General features: G+C 44.5%; 1 protein-coding gene across 3 annotated transcripts in view; it reads left to right on the forward strand.

Moving 5' to 3' along the window:
* Nucleotides 1-555: 555 nt before the first annotated feature.
* The window catches only part of STX18 (syntaxin 18), a 117,618-nt gene continuing 97,550 nt past the window's right edge, over nucleotides 556-20,623 (forward strand). The window contains exon 1 of one of the 3 annotated variants that reach the window (XM_064584259.1): nucleotides 556-800. In XM_064584259.1, the coding sequence (XP_064440329.1) occupies nucleotides 633-800 (168 nt within the window). In that variant the 5' untranslated portion in view covers nucleotides 556-632. Of the gene's footprint in view, nucleotides 801-13,707; nucleotides 13,729-20,623 lie in introns of those variants that run through there. The other 2 variants (XM_045881501.3, XM_064584260.1) reach the window with 2 other exon arrangements.

The following is a 20,623-nucleotide window of genomic DNA, read 5'->3' on the forward strand; positions in this document are numbered from 1 at the left end:
TGGCAACAGTGTCCTTATGAACAACGGTAACTTTTATTGGCCACTGCGAGCCAAGCAACGCCAAAACACTTTACTCGCATTACCGCCTTCGATTGTCACAGTAACACCGAGAAGGTGCTGCCTTAATTTTACAGATCAGCTGGCTGCAGGCTGAGAAATAAAGGCCTTTGGCCTCCAGCTCTGCGCCTCGCACACCTGCTCTACCCTAGCCCTTCTTGCACCCAGGTGGTCAACGTCCACGTGCTTCTGTCTGTCCCTCACAAGGTGAGTCCTGGAGGTCAAGGGTCGCCTCCAGCGCACCCCACTCCCCGTGCCTAGGAAGTGGGAGAGCCAAAAGAGGGGAGCCAGCCTGCTGGCGTCCCCACTTCCTTGCTCCCCAGGCCCATGCGCCCCACGCGGGACCTCCGCCCGAGGTCAAGCGTCGGAGGCTTGCCGGGAGGAGCACGGGGCCGAGGCCGGAATCTTTCTCCTCTCGCCGCGGTCATCCCGCGGAGGCCGGAACCTTTCTTCTCGCGTCGCGTTGGCGGGGGAAGCGTGCGGAGCCGGAACGGTCCTCCAGCGGCCGGGCGCGCGCCGCGGTCGCAAGCTGCTGACGTGGGCCGCCGGGACGGGGAGCGGGGGTGTGGGTCGCTATGGCGGTGGATATCACGCTGCTGTTCCGGGCCAGCGTCAAGACCGTGAAGACGCGCAACAAGGCGCTGGGAGTGGCAGTGGGCGGCGGGGTCGATGGCAGCCGCGACGAGCTGTTCCGCCGGAGCCCCCGGCCCAAGGGCGACTTCTCCGGCCGGGCGCGGGAAGTGGTGAGCTGGTTGCTATGGAAGCGGCGGACGGGCGAGGGGGGCGGACGCGCGACGTGGACCCCAGACCCAGACCCGGCCCCTGCCCCGTATTCACTGTGGGAAGGAATAACTTGGAGGAGAAAGTGGTCCCAAGTGGGAACAGGGGAGTTGGTACCAGGGAGCCTCCAGCTGTCTTGGGAAAGGAACAGCTTTACTTCGGGGGTTGGGAACCCGTTTGGGGGAACTCAAGGATTTCTTGTCCGCGGAGTTCTTGGGCTGCTTGGCGAGGTGTTGAGGTCGCCGTCACTGCAGGCTTGAACGTCGGGGACACTTCCCCACAGGCCTTTGCTTGTCTGTCTCAGCACCGACCACAGTGCATTTGCCTCTTCTGTTTACTTGTTTTGTGTCCCTCCCCCTCCCGCGGTCCCCGGCTCGATGAGATCAAAGATCATATTCCCCTGACCTCTCCCTTCCGCTTGCCTCCTGCCGCAGGTTCAGGGCTCTGGCTGGGGATCAGTAGGTCTTGAGACGGGTTTAGGGTAATCTTTCACAAACACTGCGTTACTGTCTTCTAAACTGCTTTCGGTTCCCTGAACACAGTAGGCTTTCGTTCAGGAGAGCGGGGAGCTTCTGTTTGAGGACAGGAACAGTGCTGGTGTCACCTCAGAACCCCGAAGCCCGACTCATAGCACTGGCCAGTGAATGTTTTTTGAATGGATGAATGAACAGATGGCTGTCTGTTTTCTCCACTGAACAGGAGACTCTCTAAGTGGGGAGAGAATGTTTACCTTGTTCACTTTTGTATCCTTGGCCCCAAGGGTGGATCTAGTATTTGTGGAGCTTGAAGTAAGCTTATACAGTTCTGTGTCTCCTCTTTAAGAAATGAAGATACGGAATCACAGGAAGAGGTTCAGAGCTTTGGAAGGGGCAAGTGAGGGGCCCTGAAACTTAAACTTCATTAATTTCATGGTAAATCTCCTTCTCTTTGGCATGCAGTCCAATGCCTGGTACTTTGTGGGCATTCATATGGTTTTCAGTGAGTATCTGTATGCACGAATTAACATGTGGCAGTTTGCAGAGGGGTTTGCAGAGGGTATGCGAGGACCAGAAGGGGATTGGACCAGGTGAAGACACTCAGTCCATCAATAAATATCTATTAAGCACCTCCCTTCTGTCCAGCACCTTGTTAGAATAACACAATTTAAAAGGAATGGTGGGGGAGACAGTAACAACACAAGTGCCATCCAGCCTCCTAGTGTGTAGGGTACAAAGGTGAATGTGGCCCGTTCTACTTGAGGGCCGGGAAAGGCCTTTTAGAGGCAGTGATGCCTGGAACAAATCTTCAGAGAGGCTGGAGAAAGGCCTCTCAGGCTAAGAGAAAAGTATGCACAAAGGTGTGGAGATAGGTAGCTTATGCTCAATTTATATGTACTCAATGCATGTCTACCCATTAAATTGCAAACAAATTAGTAATATTTCATGGTTTTTTTTGGAGGAACATTATATTGTCTGAACTACTCCCAAATAATGATGAATATGCCACTTTGCAGTGTTATTGAATTGTTTTGATAAGCATATGAGTGTGGCTGGAATGTGGGAACTTTGCTCTGCTGGTGGACGAATGTTACGTAGAGAGCACTAGAGAAGGAGCCAAGAGACCAGGTTGTTGTCTTAACCCTGCAACTATTAGCGGTATGAGGTTATCAAGCAAGTTTTATGGCCTTAGTTTATTTACCTGTAAATGTTCCCTTTTTCCCCTTCAAACAGCAGAAGACTTTTAAACTGCATTGATCTCCTGTTTATAGCAGATCAAAGGAGGAGCTTCCCAGGTTAAAATGAGAGGAAAGGAAACTAGGACATTCTCCCTTCACCTCCCCCCAGGTCTGCCCAAGCTCTTCCTGAGGTTCCTCCTGTGGAATTTGGTATGTGAAGGTCACGGTTTTTTGGTTTTGGGAGGTCCCTTTCTAACTCTGAAATCACTGATTTATGAGCACTGTGCTAATTTTGGATCCTATTCCGGAGTAGGGGATATGCAAGTGGTAGAGACAAGAAGCATAGCTGGGATGGCAAGACTTATGGAAGTTTAGGCCTTAGGCCTTTCCCTGAGTGATAAGAATATGCTTTAGGCTTTTGAATTAATGAGCCTCAGGGGCAGTAACAGGACCCTGGGGTGCTGAATTTCCTGTCACTGGAGGCACTTAATCAGAGGGATGACTGCTTGTCAGAGATGTTTGAGAAGAACTTTGCGCCTTAGTCAGAGGGTTAGATTGCATGCCATTGAAAAGTCACTTGTGGTATTTGATGATGTGGGTAGGTGCTAAGGCTTGGAGAGTCTGTGAAGTTAGGGACATAGGCTGCGTTGTTCAGGACTACTGCCCCTCCTGACATAGGGAAGACATGCATTCTTTTGACAAATCTTGATTTTTATGTGGTAGTTGCTTTGTGTATTACCTCCTGTTCTTGCAGCCATTCCCGCCACACCCTCTCCCCCTCAGAAGCTAGTATAGAGCCGGTGAGGGGTGTCCTCTGCTCTTGCCACAGCCAAATGTGTCGGAAGGCTGGCTGTTACTTTGTTTGGCCTGGATTCCTTATACATAGAAGTCTGCCCAGTACTAGGAGCACATAGTCTGGTTTGGGGTTAGCTCTGGTCGTCAGACCTAAGGAAATGTAGCAGGTTGTAGTAATGCCTTTGGTTGAGTGTCTTCCTCGAGGCACTCACTGTCATTTCTAAGATGCACATTACCTGATTCAATTCTAGTTCTTCTCATTCCTCAGTTTGGACAAAGTCCGTTTTCCATCTCACTATATTGTTGTAGAGGTTTTATTAAGATTAATAAAACTGTGTTGATTATTTAAATTTTTCCCCATAGGCTGGTTTCTTCAGCATCATTCCTTTAAATATTTAACTCTTATGCTCAATTTTGCTGAATTCATGTATACTCAATGGGGTGTGTACCCATTAAATTACACACAGTAACAACGTTTCCTATCTTGGGGTGAGGAACTTACTGTATCTGAAAAACTCCAAACAATGATGAGTATGCCACTTTGCAGTGGGAACTGGATTAATTAACTCATTTAGGTTGTGAGGTAAATGGGGACCTTGGGAGTGGACAAAGCACGGCGACTTGGATATAGAAGATGTGGATTCAGATCTGGGCTCTGCTACTTAGAAGTGGGTGACTTGGGCAAGTCCTCTTACTTGAGGCTCATTTTCCACTTCTGTCGCATGGGCGTGATCATACTTTACTGAACTCCTAAGCTAATTATCAGCATCTTCTGAGACTCTGTATCATAGAGAACCACACTCATTGTTACTGTTCCCCTTTGCCCCCTACCTTCACCCCATGTAGGCCATTCAGACATATTCATCAGTGGCTCGCAGCTATATTCCCCAAACCAGTTAGCTTTCCCGTACTTTCCTTCCTTGCTTGCAAAGAGGAACCAAGGAAGTACACAAAGGAATCCGTGAAAATCCTGTGCAGGTGCGCATCGGTAGTGCAGTCTGCAGCATTCCTCTGTGAAGGTGACACTCTATCAGCAATGACAAATGCAGCTGTTCCTCTCTCTTCCTCCCTGTGACCCTGGAAGCCAGTGCCAGTTTCCTAGTAGATCTTATGGCTCAGAATCCTTTGCAGCATTGTGGCCTAGGCAGCCATTTATTGGGCCTGGCGGTCAAGTTGAAATCTGCTTCACATCCTGCCTGACGTAGAGTAAAGACAGAATCTGTATGCTTAAAGCAGAACCATGGACTTTTTTTGTTAAGTACTTAAAAGGATCTCGAGTTCATGTTTTCAGGCTTCTCATTTTGTAGGTGGGAAAACAAACACCCAGATAAGTGGAAAGACTTGCTCAGAGTCTTAATAGCTGAGTCATAGGACTGAGCCAGAGGTAGAAGCCAGGTCCTATGACCCTAGTTTAATGTTGTTTATTTCCCAAACCTCATCCTTGTACCTTTTAAACCAGAGAATCTTTGGCTTTTGAATGGCAGTGAGTTCCTTCTTGAGTGAATATGGAATTCATAGCTGGATACTGAATGGGCTTAGAGGAGAAGGACCTGAGTTTGAATGCCTTTTACTGTATGAATTTGAATGCCCTGTACTTACCGAATGGACTTGGGCAAATTACTTAACCTCAGTTTCCTCCCTTCTAAAACAGAGTAAGAGCAGCCTTAAAAGATTGTTATACAGATGAAATGAGAAAATGTATACATGTGCCTGCAGGAGTGTGAATTCTTTGGGTTGCAAGTAACAGTAACCTAATCTAAACTAACCTGAGCAAAATGGGACTGTCTGGGCTCATGTAACTGGGAAACACAGGGGATAGAACTTCCTTCTCCAGCTCTTATCCATAAAACCCAGGAAGGACTCCGGTTGGTTCTGCTTGGATCCTGAGCCCTCATTATGGCCTTAGCGGGGATAAGGTTCTTCCTGTGGCCAAGTCATATGTCCACCCCAACATGTGGCCAAAGGTGGGTTGGATGCTATGATTATCACCTCTCTAGAACCTTGGAGAAGGGAGTGCTCTGGGGAGGAGTAGGCAGTAAGGGTGGGCAGGCAATACCAACTGAAATGTTCCTAGTGCCTGGCATAATGCCGGACCTGCCTTCCCCTCAGCTGCCTGGTTGTCTTCAGCTCTGTGGGGAAGGGAAAACTAGAATCATGCAAGTTTGTAGTGACAGGCTTTCGGTGTGGGGGTCTGTGTGGAGGTGCGTTCCAGTGTCAGCTCTTTGTTACCTTACTGCTTTGGTCTGGGAGCCAGACCACTGCCGAGGCCAGGGAGAGCACCAGGTGGGAAACCGGGACGCTCTGAGCAGCCAGGCTGGGCGCAGGACAGCAGGAGCCAACGAGCAGCTCAGAACAGACCATCAGGAGACCTGTGCTGTGGTCCAAGGTCTGTCACGAGGCAGGCAGGCCACAGAGTCTCTCTGGGCCTCAGTTTCCACTCTGGTTACATGGAGCGCTTAGACTATGTAACTGCAGTGATTTCTTGTAAAACAAAGGTGTTCTGATTCCCTGTCATGTAATAGTGACCCTGGGCTCTGGAAAGTCTATTTTCAGATAAGGCTCGCAGATGAAGTTTTCTGTATTACACATTGCTTTTGTGAAAGCTGACTGTCTTCTATTTATTTTGAGTTTTCAAGGAACTGATTATCTTGAGTTTCTGGCTAAAATTCAAAGTTCTTATAGTGGCCCAAAGCCAGATGCTTTGGTCCGGCTCCCTGTCTGATCTCGTCTCCTGCCACCTTCCCCTTGCTCACTCTGTTCCAGCTGCCCTAACCCCTTTGCTTTTCTCCCATGAACAGATAGGTTCCCACCTTAGGACCTTTGTGTTTGTTGTTGCCTCTACGTGGGACACTTCTCGCCCAGATTCTATGTGGTTTGATCTTCAGGTATCTGCTCGAATGTTGCCTCAGTGAGACCTTCCCTGACTGCCCTGTGTAAAGTAGCATCCTCTTCCTGTCCCTCACCCTGCTTTATTCTTTTCATTATCTAACATATCATGTATCCATTTGATACAGACCTTGCACTTATGTGAATCCACTGGAATTTGTGCTTTGTGAAGACAAAGACTTTGTGTGGTCCACCACTGAATCCATAGGTTCTAGACAGGGCAGGGACCTAGGTAGTCAATATTGCTTGTCACTTTGCTTTCAGTTTTGGAGCTAGTTGATCTCTGTGCAAGGCTCCTTCCAATTCTAGAAATGTGTGGTCCTAATAGGATTCCTGAATATTACACAATCAATATCCATTTACACTTAATCCAGTATCTGGAGTAAACATTAAATAGTATCTTTTATTATAAAGTTCAGTTCCTACCTCAAGAAGTTCACAGTCTAGTGGAGAAGCAGACATATAAATAGCACAACTTTTGAGTTGACAACTATCTGAGTGACAGCTATAACCCTCTCAGCATTGATTCCCCAGGTCCTCCTTGATTCCTTTGAAATCACATGGTTGACCTTGTGTGCCAGTGTAGGGACCCAGAAGTTGAGCTGGGAGGGACCACCTGGATTATTATCCAGAGTAGCTGGCAATAGACTTTTTTCCAAGGATTGAGTATAAAACTGACTAAACTGGGGATTTCAGTCCAGGGAGCATGCTTCTAAGAAGCAGTATCAGGCAGCAGGTGCCAGGGGTCAGTGAGAAGCTGGACACAGGGCCACAGGAATAGATCAGGAAATAATGCAGGTTTAGGATGCAGGCTGCAAACAGAGCATGAGTTTGTTGAATCATATAGATTTTTTCTTTTTTAAAACAGAAACCTTATTGCAAATGAGATAAAGAGCAGCTTTGGCTAAGGCTGGAGGGAGGGGGCTAGGAAGAAAGAGATTCATTAGCCAACCTGTCCCTCTGCCACCCTTCCCCCTTCTCCTTGAGGAGTCCCTTGGGCATCAAACATAGGACTCAGAGACACCCAGGTTAAAAACCACTGTGTTAATGTTCTCCAAGGCCTCTTTTAGTTTCATGATACTGTGTTTTTATGGATCATATTAACTGTGTACTGTAAGCAGAACTCAGTGCTAGAGACTTTCATGGTATTAATAGCCCTCTGTGTGGGTTGCCCTTCTGAGTTTTTTCCAGAACTTATGAAGACTGCAACTTTTAAAATTCTATTTATTCAGTAATTCATTTACTTCATCATTCTGTAAGTATTGAACAGCCAGTATGTTTCAGGCATTGTGAGCACACAAAAAGCTATGAGACCTATGCTTTGGAAATACAAATAAAGGGTAAATAAATCTCCTTGAGGGGAAGTCAGTGGGAGATCAGCCTGGACTTTGAAGGACAAGAACTCTTGCACCAGACGAAGGAAAGGTGATAAATCACGTTCCTGCCAGAAGGAAGAGTATAAGCAGAGGCCCCGATGCACAACACAGGGTGATGGGGGGAGAGCGGAGGCCAGACTGCGGCGGGGGAGCCCTTTTCTGGACGAGGCCTGGGGGAGGGTCAGAGTGGCAGGAGATAAGGCTTTGTGGGATTGGATGGAGCAGGTGGGCCAGTTGGGCTGACCTGCTGCCTACTTTCTGAAAACGAGGTCTTCTTGAAATGTGACCACTTTTGTTTGTGTACATATAAGCTAGGGATGCTTTTGTGCTGGAGCGGCAGAGCTGTAGTCTGTAGGGGCCTGCGAAGCCAAAACATTTTCTCTCTGGTCCTATAGAGGGGAAGTGGGCCACCCCTTGGGTAAGAGCCCCATCAGCAGTGCTACAGAGTTTGGGATTTGTGCTCTGAGCTAAGCAAGCAGAGGCATGAAAGGATCATATTTGTGATTTAAAATAATCAGCAATATTGAGGGTGGGTTTGGAGTGTAACAAGGCGGACCTAGAAGAGCTAACTAAGAGGCTGTTGCAGGCAGTCAGGAGAAAGCGGTGAACTGGTTGACGGTAAGGTTGGACAGGCGTAGATGGATGAAGCAGATATGCAGGAGGCAATAACGAGTGGGGTTAGAAAGAGGAAGAAGTAGAATAATTCCCATCTTTCTGGCTGGAAAGTTACGGTAATAGACTTCACAATAAGTTTTTTTTTCAAAGTTAGAGTGGAATGCCAGTTACTTAGGCCTTCTTTCAGTTCTAAACATAGAGAATACATCCAAGGAGCCTGATGGACATTGGAGTTTTATGAAGACAGCAAGTGGTGGGGGCGCCTGGGTGGCTCAGTCAGTTAAACATCGGACTCTTGATTTTGGCTCAGGTCATGATCTCATGGGTCGTGGGATCGAGCCCCCTGTTGGGGTCCACACTTGGCTTGGAGTTTGCTTGTCCCTCTCCCTCTGCTCCTCCTACCACTCGAGTTTGCTCTCTCTCTCAAATAAATAAATCTTAAAGAAAAAAAAAGACAGCAGGTGGTGGATAAGTCTCCATTGGCAGTGCTTTTGGGTAAACCTGAATTGGAGAGCATAGCTGGAACCCAGTGGGGTCCTCCCACTTTGTCATATTTCTATATTGGAGACCATTGAGTCTACAAAATAGGCACCTGGGACATATGCCCAGCCAATTGCATGGAGATGTGCAGTGGGCCTCACATCCAGCAAAACTCTGGCCTGGGCCTTGTGAATGAGTCAGGCTCACCAGATTGCAGATGGGAATAGAGACTCACTGGGGCTCCTTTCGATGCCAGGTTCTTATGCAAAGTTCTGTTCCCCTCAGTTCTGCTTTCTTCATTCTTGAAAGAGACTCATCTTGGTGGTGATGATTGTATCACATACTACAGAGGCATGGTGCGCAGGGGTAGTCCGTTGGTTTTCTCCTTCATGCCAAGAAACATCTAGAATGGGCCAAACAGTTCTCTCTCTTCTCAGTTTCTAGCTGGCAGGTCACCAGCAGTTCCGTGTATCACCTACTAGGTAGGACAGGGCTGCTGAAATGGGTCCCCTGAGGATGACTTTTTTTTTTTTTTTTTAAGATTTTATTTATTTGACAGAGACACAGCGAGAGAGGGAACACAAGCAGGGAGAGTATGAGAGGGTTAGCGTGAAGCAAGGAGCCTGATGCGGGGCTCGATCCCAGGATCCTGGGATCATGACCTGAGCTGAAGGCAGGTGCTTAACGACTGAGCCACCCAGGCACCCCGAGGATGACATTTTTAATGAATTATTCCTGTTCAGGGTCTGGCTGTCCCTCAGGCTTGAGAACCAGATTTGTCAACATATTGAGGGTAGAACCATCTATCGGAACAGCTATCAACCAAACTCACATCAACTTGTATAAAAGTTAGTTCATTTATTTTGAGCAGTGTAATTAGTACTCAAGAGGATACAAATTTTGGAAAATCAGTCATTTTGGGGCTTCTGTTATAGATTAGGAGCTCTGATAAGGACTTCATGTACCTGATCTCATTTAACTTTTATCTTTTGGGGAGGATAGAAATACAATATTATTCAGTGATTTTACAATATGGATACTATGAATAATATTCTAAGAACAGAATTCATACAAACTTGATGTTTTGAGGTTTCTTGTTACTGGAAACCCATATGGGCTCCCTCTGGTGGGCAAAGTATCAGTGAGGTCTACAGTGGTTCATTACGGCTTGTGTATAGACAGCTTACCGTGTTTATGACACACTGGGTTTAAAATTGACTTGAAAAGGGCCCCTTCAGAGCCCGCCTAAAAGAGAGCGAGTAAACCAGAGGAGTGAAAGGATGATGTGCTGGATGATCTCCTGTAACTTCGACATGAGAAGCCTGCAGCACAGTTGTAATTTTAGATTCAGTAGTACTGTTTTCTTCCTGACTTTCGGGTTCTCAGAGTGTGTAAGCACTAGAGTCTGCTAGCTCCTCCCTGTCACAATTCAGTGTGTGGCTGTTTGTCACAAGTGTTGCAGCACATAAGGTAAAATTGACCAAGAGAGTGAATCTTCCCATTTCAAACCATTGTACACATTCCTGTTCACTTTTTAGATGGACGATAAGAAAACCCTGGTGAATGAACATTTGCATTTTTACAGCCTAAGTAGAAGTGACAGACTGCAGCACATCTTGACTCCAGAATCGAGAAAAGAATTAGAAAGCATAGGTTTTGAATTATGAATACTTTTGGACTTTGTCATTCACTATGTGATCTTAGAAAACTCACCTAACCTCTTTTTTTTTTTTTGGTTCTTTTCTCATTTTTTCTTGTTTCTTCAATGAGGGGCTTTGGCTAGATAATCCTTGAGGACCTTTTCAACAGGATGGTTCCAGGATTCAGTACTCTTCTTTTTGAAAGTCCCAGGATGTATCTTAAAATGCTTTTTGCAGTGACAACTGCTCAGTGTCTTGTGTCACTTTCTCCTCGAGTTCCTATGTACTCATAATTTTTCACCTAGATGAGACAATGAGTTTGTTTTTCAAAGCTGACATTTGGTATGTTTCTTTCTACAAATGCATTTGATTTAATAGTGATTCTCTACTATTAGAGAGACTGGACTATTAGAGAGACTGCAGGATAGGTTTTTGAAGTTCTCTAATTATTTTAAATCTGACTATAAAAGTAGTAAGTGCTCATTAAACAGAATAAAAAGGAAAATAAAGTTCACAGATAGTACCCCTGGCCGGAGATAGCCCCTACTACAATCTTGGTACATAGCTTCCAGACATTTTTCCTATTAAACAAAAAGAATTTTTCTATACTGCTGTTAGGTAGCCCTCTTTTTTTTTTCTTAACAGTATATTGTGAACATTCTTCTACGTCCGTATGTATTGTTCTGTGTCACCAATTTATTTGGCTGTGTAGTCATTAAAAATAGTGTCACATAGCGGCGCCTGCCTGGCTCAGTTGGTTAAGCATCTGACTCTTGGTTTTGGCTCAGGTCCTGATCTCAGGGTCGTGAGATGGAGTCCCACCTCGGGCTGTGCTGGGTGTGGAGCCTGCTTAGGGTTCCCTCTCTCTAAATAAATAGATAAATAGTTTCACATAACTTATTTACCTGAACCCCTACGGGAAGATCTTTGGGCTGCTTTCACTTTATCACTATTTTAAACAATAATACATTTCACCAAATTTGTTTCAAGTTTATAATCCCCTAAAAAGGTAAAAAATCTATAATTTCACTTGTTTTCTGTTTAATCTTTTCTCAATTATAAAAAAAATTGATGTTCTAATATTGATGAAAGGAAAATTATTCCTATTTTTTTTAAGGGTTAAATATATTAGAACTTCTTATCAGTGCTGGAAGAGTATAGAAGAGGGGTGGATAATAGTTAGGGGGAGGTAGTCAGAAAAGCTTTTAAGTTGGAGCAGAGCCTTGAGCAAGTGAAATTGAGTAGATGGTGGGTGTGAGCATGGACTTTTTCAGTGACAGGAAACTGGCTGATTGAGCCAATGGTGCTTCTTTGTGGGCAGTGTGAGTTAAATTGGGGGAGGTGCTTTATGGCCTTACCCCAGAGGCCTCCAGAGCTCTTGTGCAGCATAAATGCACATAAATCAGTGGCCATCCTATATCTAATTAATGACCACTTAAAATTCAATGAAAACATTTACAGTAGTAACAAAAAGCATTTCTAGAAATAACCTTAATGAGAAATGGACATGTCCCGTTTGAAGAAAACTTCAGAATTTTGTGGAGGGATACGGAAGACTTGAATAAATAGAAACACATATTGTGTACTGGAAGGGAAGAAAAAATGTTGTAAAGACATCAGTTATTCCTAAATTAATATGTAGGTTTAGTGCAGCTTTCATCAAAATTGCAACAGAACTCTTTTGAGAGAAACCTGCAGGTGGTCCTGAAATTCACCTAGAAAAAAGGATGTGTGAGAATAATTGTTGAAGAGTGGAAGGGTGTGTGTGTTGGGGCGGGGATACTAGTTTTGCCAGATACTAAAACATTTTAAAGACAAAAAGTACATGTGTATATGGGTTGAATCAGTGAAGCATATAAGGCCAGGTGTGTATGTGTAACCTTTTCTTGATAAAAGAAGCATTGTAAATCAGTAAGAAAAAGAAGGCTTACTCAAGATGATTTGGGGATAATTGGTTAGCACTCTGAAAAAATGCTCTGGCTTTTTTGTTGTTTTGTTCATATCTTACTGTATACACATTAAAATATATTTCTAGATGAACTAAAGATTTCATTGCCAAAGCAAAACTGAAGAAAATAAAAATGAATATGAATGTTCTGTCTTACAGAAGTAGGAGGTCTTTGAGTTTAAAAACTAACAGCAGTAGGGGCGCCTGGGTGGCTCAGATGGTTAAGCGACTGCCTTCGGCTCAGGTCATGATCCCGGGGTCCTGGGATCGAGTCCTGCATTGGGCTCCCTGCTAGGCGGGGAGCCTGCTTCTCCCTCTACCTCTCCCTCTGCCTCTCTCTCTCTCTGACTCGCATGAATAAATAAATAAAACATTAAAAAAAAAAACAGCAGTAGTTTTAATAATAATGACGGTGGTGATTTTGATGATCATTGTGGTGGCAACTGTCACAGTTACTTTACGAAGAGACAGGTAGCAATATTCCCAAGTACAGGGAAATTATTAGGGAAACATGGCACACTGAAGAGGAGGTCATGGCATGAGAAAAATTGCTTATATTATCACGTTAGGTTTATAAAGTTACTACCAAAACCAGATATAATTAAAACTATGTATACGAGGGGTGCCTCGATGACTCCCTTGGTTAAGCGTCCGACTCTGGATTTTGGCTCAGGTGATGATCTCAGGGTCCTGAGATGAAGCTCCGCATCAGGCTCCCCACCAGCAGGGAGTCTCCCTCTCCCTCTGCCCCTCCTAAAATAAATAAATAAATCTTTAAACAAGACAAAATTATGTATATGAAATTAGAAAAAAAAACAAAACAACAACTCTAGGCATGGAAATAGAGATCAGAAGGGAATACACCACAAGTTCACTGTGGCTGTTTCTGGGAGAGAGGACTCAGGGTGATTTCTTTTTCTGCTTCCATCATCCTGAATTTCTTTAATGAGCACATATTACTTTTGAAATGAAAAGCAAAACAGAAAAAATAAAACTCCCAGCAGATGAGTTTTTCTTTGCTGTGGTAGGAAATAGAGAAGAATTAATATCTTTTGATGAGAAAAGTGTCATGAGTAAGCAGTATCTGATTGTATATTAAATACACAACAGAGGGGGCCCCTATTTAAAGGAAGTCTGCAGTAAAACCTTTTGTGAAGGGAGTAATTTTCCTGTAAGTCAGCTGGATTTTCAATTCCGACTTTCTGAAGCTCTACGAGAAAATCATCCACAAATGTTGTGTGGATGTTTTACCTTTCTGATTGTCATTCTGAAAACTCATCAGCAATAGTAATAGCCACCACTTGTTGAACACCTATTCTACCTGGCACTGTGCAAAGAGCATTCTCATTTAGTCGACTATCCTTACAGATGAGGTTCCTTTCCTCATGAAGAAACCGAGGTTCAGAAGGTTAAGTGAGCTGCCCAGGATGACGTGAGGACGAGGACGATGAGCGTGCCCTGGGTTCCTAGGACTTTGAATGCACGGCCGTGCACATGGTGAGCGCTGTCCCAGGTCTTGGCATTCCGCAGGTCAGATCACTGGTGATTTTCTCCTTGGCGTGTTGTCCTATCATCTTCTATCCTCAGGAGCATATTTTGGTCCATAAATCCTATATATTTGAAAGTTCCTGACTCGCTTGTGGGAGGGGAAATACAAACCAAACTTTTTTTTTTTTTTCTTAATTGAGAATTACCCAGTGACCACACGTTTTGTATAGGTAGTGTTGTGGTCTGTTTTTGAGGAAAAAGTGAAAAGATTTATGGTTTCAGTTAGTAAAATCGCTGAGAAGGAAGGAGACCTGATTTTTACATTATAGATATTTGACAAAGTGTTGATTCTGTTTTTTCATCTGGGGTACCAGTTTGTTATTTTGTGGATTCACTCAATAGTTGGTCCCGTGGAGAACTGCAGAGCCAAGATGCCTTTTCAGAATTACCCAGGTGAGGCAAGGGGTCAGGCCTTTGAAGCTGCTGCGGTGGCCAGCCATTGGATGCGGGCTTCCCCCAGGGTTTCGAACCATAATGTTGGGTGAAGCAGCTTCCCTCCACTGAGGGCAGTTCCATAGACAGACTTAGCTGGGAGCCATCGGCAGGCAGTTCTGGAAGTTGCGGGAATGAGGGCCTCGATCCTGAAGGCATAGTTCTGCCACACTACCTTTTAGGGTTGTTGTGAGGATTGAAGGAGATACTGTATGTAAAGCTGTTGGCACTGTAGCTGGTATGGTATAGATTCTCATTCAATGGCAACTGCTTTATTACCAGCTCCTGTTGCTTGAGTATCTGCCTATGAGTAAGGAAGGCATTTAGATTGCTATGTAGGATAGGTGAGAGAGACTTTGATTTGGCCATTAAATGCTTACACTCTAGAAGGGGGCATTCATTCATTCATTCATTCAATCAATAAATATTTATTGAGCATCTAGGATAGGCTATGCACTGTTTTTGGCCGTGGGGTGGAGCCAAGTTAAGACAGAATCTCTGCCTTTGTGGAGGTTATATTCTTTTTTTTTTTTTTTAAGATTTATTTATTTATGAGAGAGTGAGAGCCTTCATGGGGTGAGGGGCAGAGGGAGAAAGAGAATCCCAAGCAGACTCCACACTGAGTGCGGAGCCCGACATGGGACTTCATCACACGACCCTGAGATCATGACCTGGGCTGAAATCAAGGGTTGGATGCTTAACTGCTTGAGCCACCCAGGCGCCCCAGTATTGTAATGGGAAACTTATAGTAAATGAGTAAACGGATACATAAAATACTTGGGTGATAAGTAAACTAATAAATATAAGACATATTCATAACTATAGACCTCTTTAGTAGAGGAACTTCAAGAATTGTGAGGATAAAGAGATTACTACTTCTGGGTAAGGTTGAGGGGAGACTTCGTGGAAGAAGCTGGGACTCATAGATTTTCCACGTGTGAGAATGGAGAAAGGAGAAGTAGGACAGGAACGTGTGACAAAGCCTCCAAGGTGGGAAAGCACAGGACGGTAAAGAGAAAAGCTCAGTGTAATGGAAGGAGTGTGAGAAATAGGTAATGGAGTGTGCCTTGTATTTTCCTTTGGCCCCTCCAGATCCATTCTCTACTGTTTCCACTCTGGTCTTGCCCCAGGAGGCTGATTTTTATGGAGTGCTTGCCTGGGTTTCCTTGTTCCCTGGCTCCTGATTGGGTTCAGCCAGTGGGAGGTCCAGCAGGAGATTGGAGGGCTGGAAGGGAGAGGGGTTGGTTTTGGAGTGTGGTAGAGGCTTTGCATCCATAATCCATGACTCGGGATGTCTGCCCACCCTAGGATTTTTTCCTTGTGTCTGTCAGGTGTCCTGTGGGGTAGGATGGGGTTCGTCAGGCTGGTACCAGCCAGGAATACACAGAATTGCATTGTAGCCCCACTGAAAGGCAGTGACAAAGGAATTCCTTCCCATGGATAGACCTTATACAATTCATCTCTACCTTTTTATTTAAGGTGGTTTTCGTAGGAGGTCTATTTCTCTCTCTCCCCCTTTGTAGCTCAACACTGCAGTAGGGAAAAGTCAAGAATTTTAGCCTCAGACAGATTTTCTCTTAGTGATGTGGCAGTTCATACTTCTCTTCCAAATATGACCTGAAAGGTTAGAGGTGGTAAATGGTTCTTACAGCATTTTGACTATAAATCTGCACTGGAAGAGAATCTGTAACCCATTATCAGATTCTGAATCAAGCTGCCTTGTTCTTCTCCTGTTTCTGTTTCAGTGGAAATGTGTGTTTTTACTCTGTCAATGGACAGTTTACGTACTTAATATACCTAATATTTAAAGGGAATTATATAATGAATACTTGATGTGCAAGCGACTAGTTAAATACTTTAACTCCAAGGGATTCCATTAAAGTAATAAGGAAATTACATTTAATTTTAAATGGTAGAAAGATTTTTAAATGTTACTGCTATTAAGCATGTATTACACACACTCAACCCATTTTTTGCAAATGAATTCCCAAAGCACAATTCATCTTTATACAGGTGGAAAAGAAATATTCTTGCAAAATTTGTAGTTTGATGTCGCCTTCTTAACTGTGGAGAGAAGCATACTTTTCCAAAGAATAGAATGTGATGGTTGATTGGAAACTTTTGGTGTTATGGGCTCTTAGCTCTACTCTTGAAATAAGAAAATATATATAAATGGGTCCCCAGATGAAGCCGTGGTGGGGTACTTTATATCCCTAATTGACTCCAGACATAGAGGCTGTGATTTGTAAGCAAGCAGTGACAAGAGGAAGTTAAATCAAAATTAAATTAAGGGAAGGAAGGGAAAAAAAAAAAGATATCAAGGAGAGGTGATGAATTTTCTGAAAGCTTCTGAATACTTATCTGTGGGTAAGTGGGAAGTCTGAATATATCTCAGTTATGTCAAAAGATGAAATCTGGAAACATTTCAGTCCTAAAAAAGACCTTCTCTCTTTTTTAAAAGCCTTTTTTATATTCATTACTTGGTACAGCTCAGTCACTATGGGCATATTTGCTTCTATACTTTTCCATGACTCAAACTGGTAATAAAAATCAGTATCTCCCATGATACACATGGAGTGATATTTTGGGAGGATTGGTTTTTCTGTTTATATTTTGGCATTTTGTCGTTGTTCCAGCTTGTGTAAAGAAAATTCTCGGAATGCAAGCCCACCAGACGCTCATCCACACTGAGCACCGTCTTTGCAGGGGTGTCCGTCGGTCTCCCTTTCCCTGGCCTACCCCAGCCAGTTTATTCTCAGGCCCGAGGGGACGGGGACTGTGTTGCACTCCCCGTCACAGCACAGAGCACCGTGCAGAGGTCCACACACATTTGTGAAGCGAATTAAGTAAGTTGATGCCTCGGCTTCCTCTTTCTCATCCATCCCACCGCAACCGTGTGGGTTCAGACCCTCACCATCTTGAGCCGGAGTTGTGATGCAACTGTACTGAGCCCTCCGTCTCCTTTGGAGCCAAGCCACTGGGCTGAAAATGCTGCTTTCATCATGTTACTTTGCACAGAAGCATTCAGTACTGCTCACTCCCCACACAACAAATGCCTGTTATTTGGCCTGCGTTCAAAGGCCCTTATAAAGCTAGAACTACCCACTTTTCCATTTTTACACCCGATGCTTCCTCGATCATCCCACCAGCTTTAACCCGCCTACTCCATGTACAGCCTTCTCTGCTTTCTTGTCTCCTTGTTTGGCTCCCGCTGTTTCTCTTGCGTGGATGGCTCGCTTCCCTTCACTTACTCAAATTCTCCCCATCTTGAAAGCCACGTTCTCTCCTGCACTAGTCTCTTTCTCCTGAATTCAAAGTGTTTGCTGCCATATTACTCATTAAGCAAGGAATTCTGGCTGTGACAGCCTTCGCGTGACTGTTTTTGTGTTCTCGTTTAATGATTGCATCGTTGCTTAACTTTCTAGCTGCTGTTGTGCTGTCTCAAACTATATTGCTTACCTTTGGGTGTGGGGGTGGAAAAGGAGAGGTGGGACTCTGATTTGATGCTTCTTTGTATTTCCCGCCGTGGCTCTCGGAGCTAGCTACGAGCCTTTGGACAGGGCAGTCACTTCTGAATCATTTCTGTGTTCCCAGGCCTAGCACCACGCCTGGCCCACAGTAGGGTTTCAGTACTTGGTATGTGAGTAAATGAATAGAAGGCATTCTCAAATGTGTGTTTACTAGTTTGACTCAAAACTAAATTAATCAGCATAGGTGATTTTCCATCTTTTAAAAGCCATAAAAATCCAGTTTTTCATTTAGCCTTTTTTCATCATTAACAGTTCTCCCTCCAGCACTTCTTCCTTTTGCCTGCCTCAGCTTCGTGCTGAAATGTAAATCAATTTCCTCTAATTCTTTTCCCTGTGAAATTGGAGAACAGCTGTTCAGTCACCTCCTTATAAATAACCCTTCACCAAGTTCAGTTGCCTCGAGGACTTGCTTTCTCCAGATTAAATTATCCCACAGCCTTTTCTTTTTCTCATAAAGGCCTTTTTAAAAAGAAGCATTTGTTATTTTTTTATTTCTTTTTCTAGCTCTTTATAAAACTTTATTCTTTTCATAAGTGGCCCACAGGCTACCCATACAAGGGCCTGGTTAGTGCCGCCTGGAATGGCGGGCACCTTGAACCTCTCTCTTCCTTGTGTCCGGAGCACCCTGTTCACTGTTTTTATCACCTGTCAGGTTTAACTTGCTGCTCATTCTCACCCTTTGTTCTGCCTCCTTTTTCTGTGCATTTCTTCATATGTGTAGCTTGATTTCTTCCCATAAACACTAACTTACTGCATCAGCAGCCTTATGGCTACAAGTTAGAACCCAATGCAAATTAGCTGAAATGATCACGGGAATGTATTGATTTATATCACTGACAAGTCTAGTGGTGTGACTTAACCTCTGGCATGGCTGGACCCAGGGGACATAGCAGTGTCACCAAAGGCCTGATTTTTCTCACTCTCTCTGTTCTGCCATTCATGGTGTTAGCATCTCCTTTAGGGCCCCTCCAAGCTCTTCCTTCATGGTAGCCAAAAAGCTGTAGTACTTGCAGACTTGACTTTCCCATAATACTCCATCTGGAGGAAGAGAGAGGCTCTTTCCTTGTAGTATCCATCAGAATCTTGGAATTGACACGTATGCCTATCCTTAAATCCATCCCTGTCTCCAAAGGAAAAGGACATATGCTTAGTTGGTCTACTTAGGACCCAGCCCAGCAGCCGGACCAGTGTCACTTCCACCCAGTACACATAGCTGAGAGGAGAGGAAGAAAGATTTCCAAAGGAAATTTGGGGAGCTATTTCCAGGAGGACAAGAGCTGTGGATGTGGGCGGCCAACAATAAATGTACTTTGCATTCAAAATTGTGCCCTTTCATTCTGCCTTAGATTATTAATATCACTTTATTTATTTATTTTTTTTTTTAAGATTTTATTTATTTGACAGAGAGAGATACAGCGAGAGAGGGAACACAAGCAGGGGGAGTGGGAGAGGGAGAAGCAGGCTTCCCGCCGAGCAGGGAGCCCGATGCGGGGCTCGAACCCAGGACCCTGGGATCATGACCTGAGTCGAAGGCAGACGCGTAACGGCTGAGCCACCCAGGCGCCCCTATTAATATCACCTTGAACGGAGGGTGTCTCTGAGAATGAATTCTTTATTCACTTACTATTTATTGAGCATCCAGCGTGTGTCACGCGTACAAGTAGGTATAGGGCAAACAAACGTGAGACAATCCCTGAATTGGAGAAACTCATAGTCTAGTGAGAAGACTGACCTAGAGGCAAATAATTAAAGCGTGTTGTAAAAAATGGTGTTATCAAAGTATGTATGGCTACAGAAGTTGAAGTGAAGACCTCTTCACTTGGGAGGAAGGGCTTCATAGGAGAGGTGAGTCTTGAGCTGAGTCTTGAAGGATAAAAGGTATTCCTTAGAATGGGAAAGAAAGGGCATCATCCTAAAGGCCATGGTGAACCATATAACAAGTTTCAGCAGGGGACTGACGTGATCAGGGATGGATTTTAGAAAGATCCTACTGCTGGCTGTTGGCAGACCCAGTAGAGGTGAGAAGGACCGGCAGCAAGGAGGAAGATCTGTTGAGCAGCCTTCATGTCTAATCAAGATGTGGTGAAGGCCTGAGCCAAGCAGGACAGAGGACAGATGCAAGATCTGTTTGACAGGATTTGGGACTTATTAGATGTAGGAGATGAAAATCAGTGGTTCTAGGTTACTTCAGGGTTTTAATTGTGGGTGACCAGGTGGGTGGTCAAATGTGTTCAGTTTTATAGTTATTTGAGGTGCCTGCTGAACAGCCAAGGGACACGTATTCGTCAGTTGTAAATACAGAAGTGGACCTCAGGAAAGGTTTCCGAGCCCTAGCCAGGGCTGTAGACAGGAAGACATCAGAGTATAGGTGGAGTTTGAGGCCTTAAGGAAGGAGCAAGATTGCCAGAGGGGAATTTTAGATGAGAAGAGGGCCTCAGTTGGCAACATTTGAGAGACCAGCAGAGGAAGGAGTCAGAGAAGTTAGGCATGTGGTCCCTCCAATAATGGAGCTCTTCTTATCTTGATAAAGTTAATGTCACCTGGGATGGCTTGTGGCATGGTGGTTTTGAGCAGGGACTCTGCGCTCTAGTACCTACTGGTGGGTGACTTGTAGATAAATTATTTAGCTTCATTTCCTGATCTATGTAATGGGAATTAAGTGGTGCCTAGTTTAGGAAGATTGAAAGAGTGAAGTACTTTCAAAGTGCCTGGCACATAGGAAATGTGATAAAGTATTTGATAAATAAACACAAACTAATAAACACGTGTGCATGCCCTGCATTGTGTATCTCTGTCTCTCTGAGTTCATATATCACTGGCCAGTTAATCCAAAACCCAAAACTAGTCCATTTGGACTTAAATAATTTATTTGCCTGAAAACT

This window comes from Mirounga angustirostris, unplaced genomic scaffold, assembly GCF_029215605.1.
Source record: "Mirounga angustirostris isolate CCGP_5_RB_7025 unplaced genomic scaffold, mMirAng1.0.hap1 SCAF_2, whole genome shotgun sequence".
Classification (NCBI taxonomy): domain Eukaryota; kingdom Metazoa; phylum Chordata; class Mammalia; order Carnivora; family Phocidae; genus Mirounga; species Mirounga angustirostris.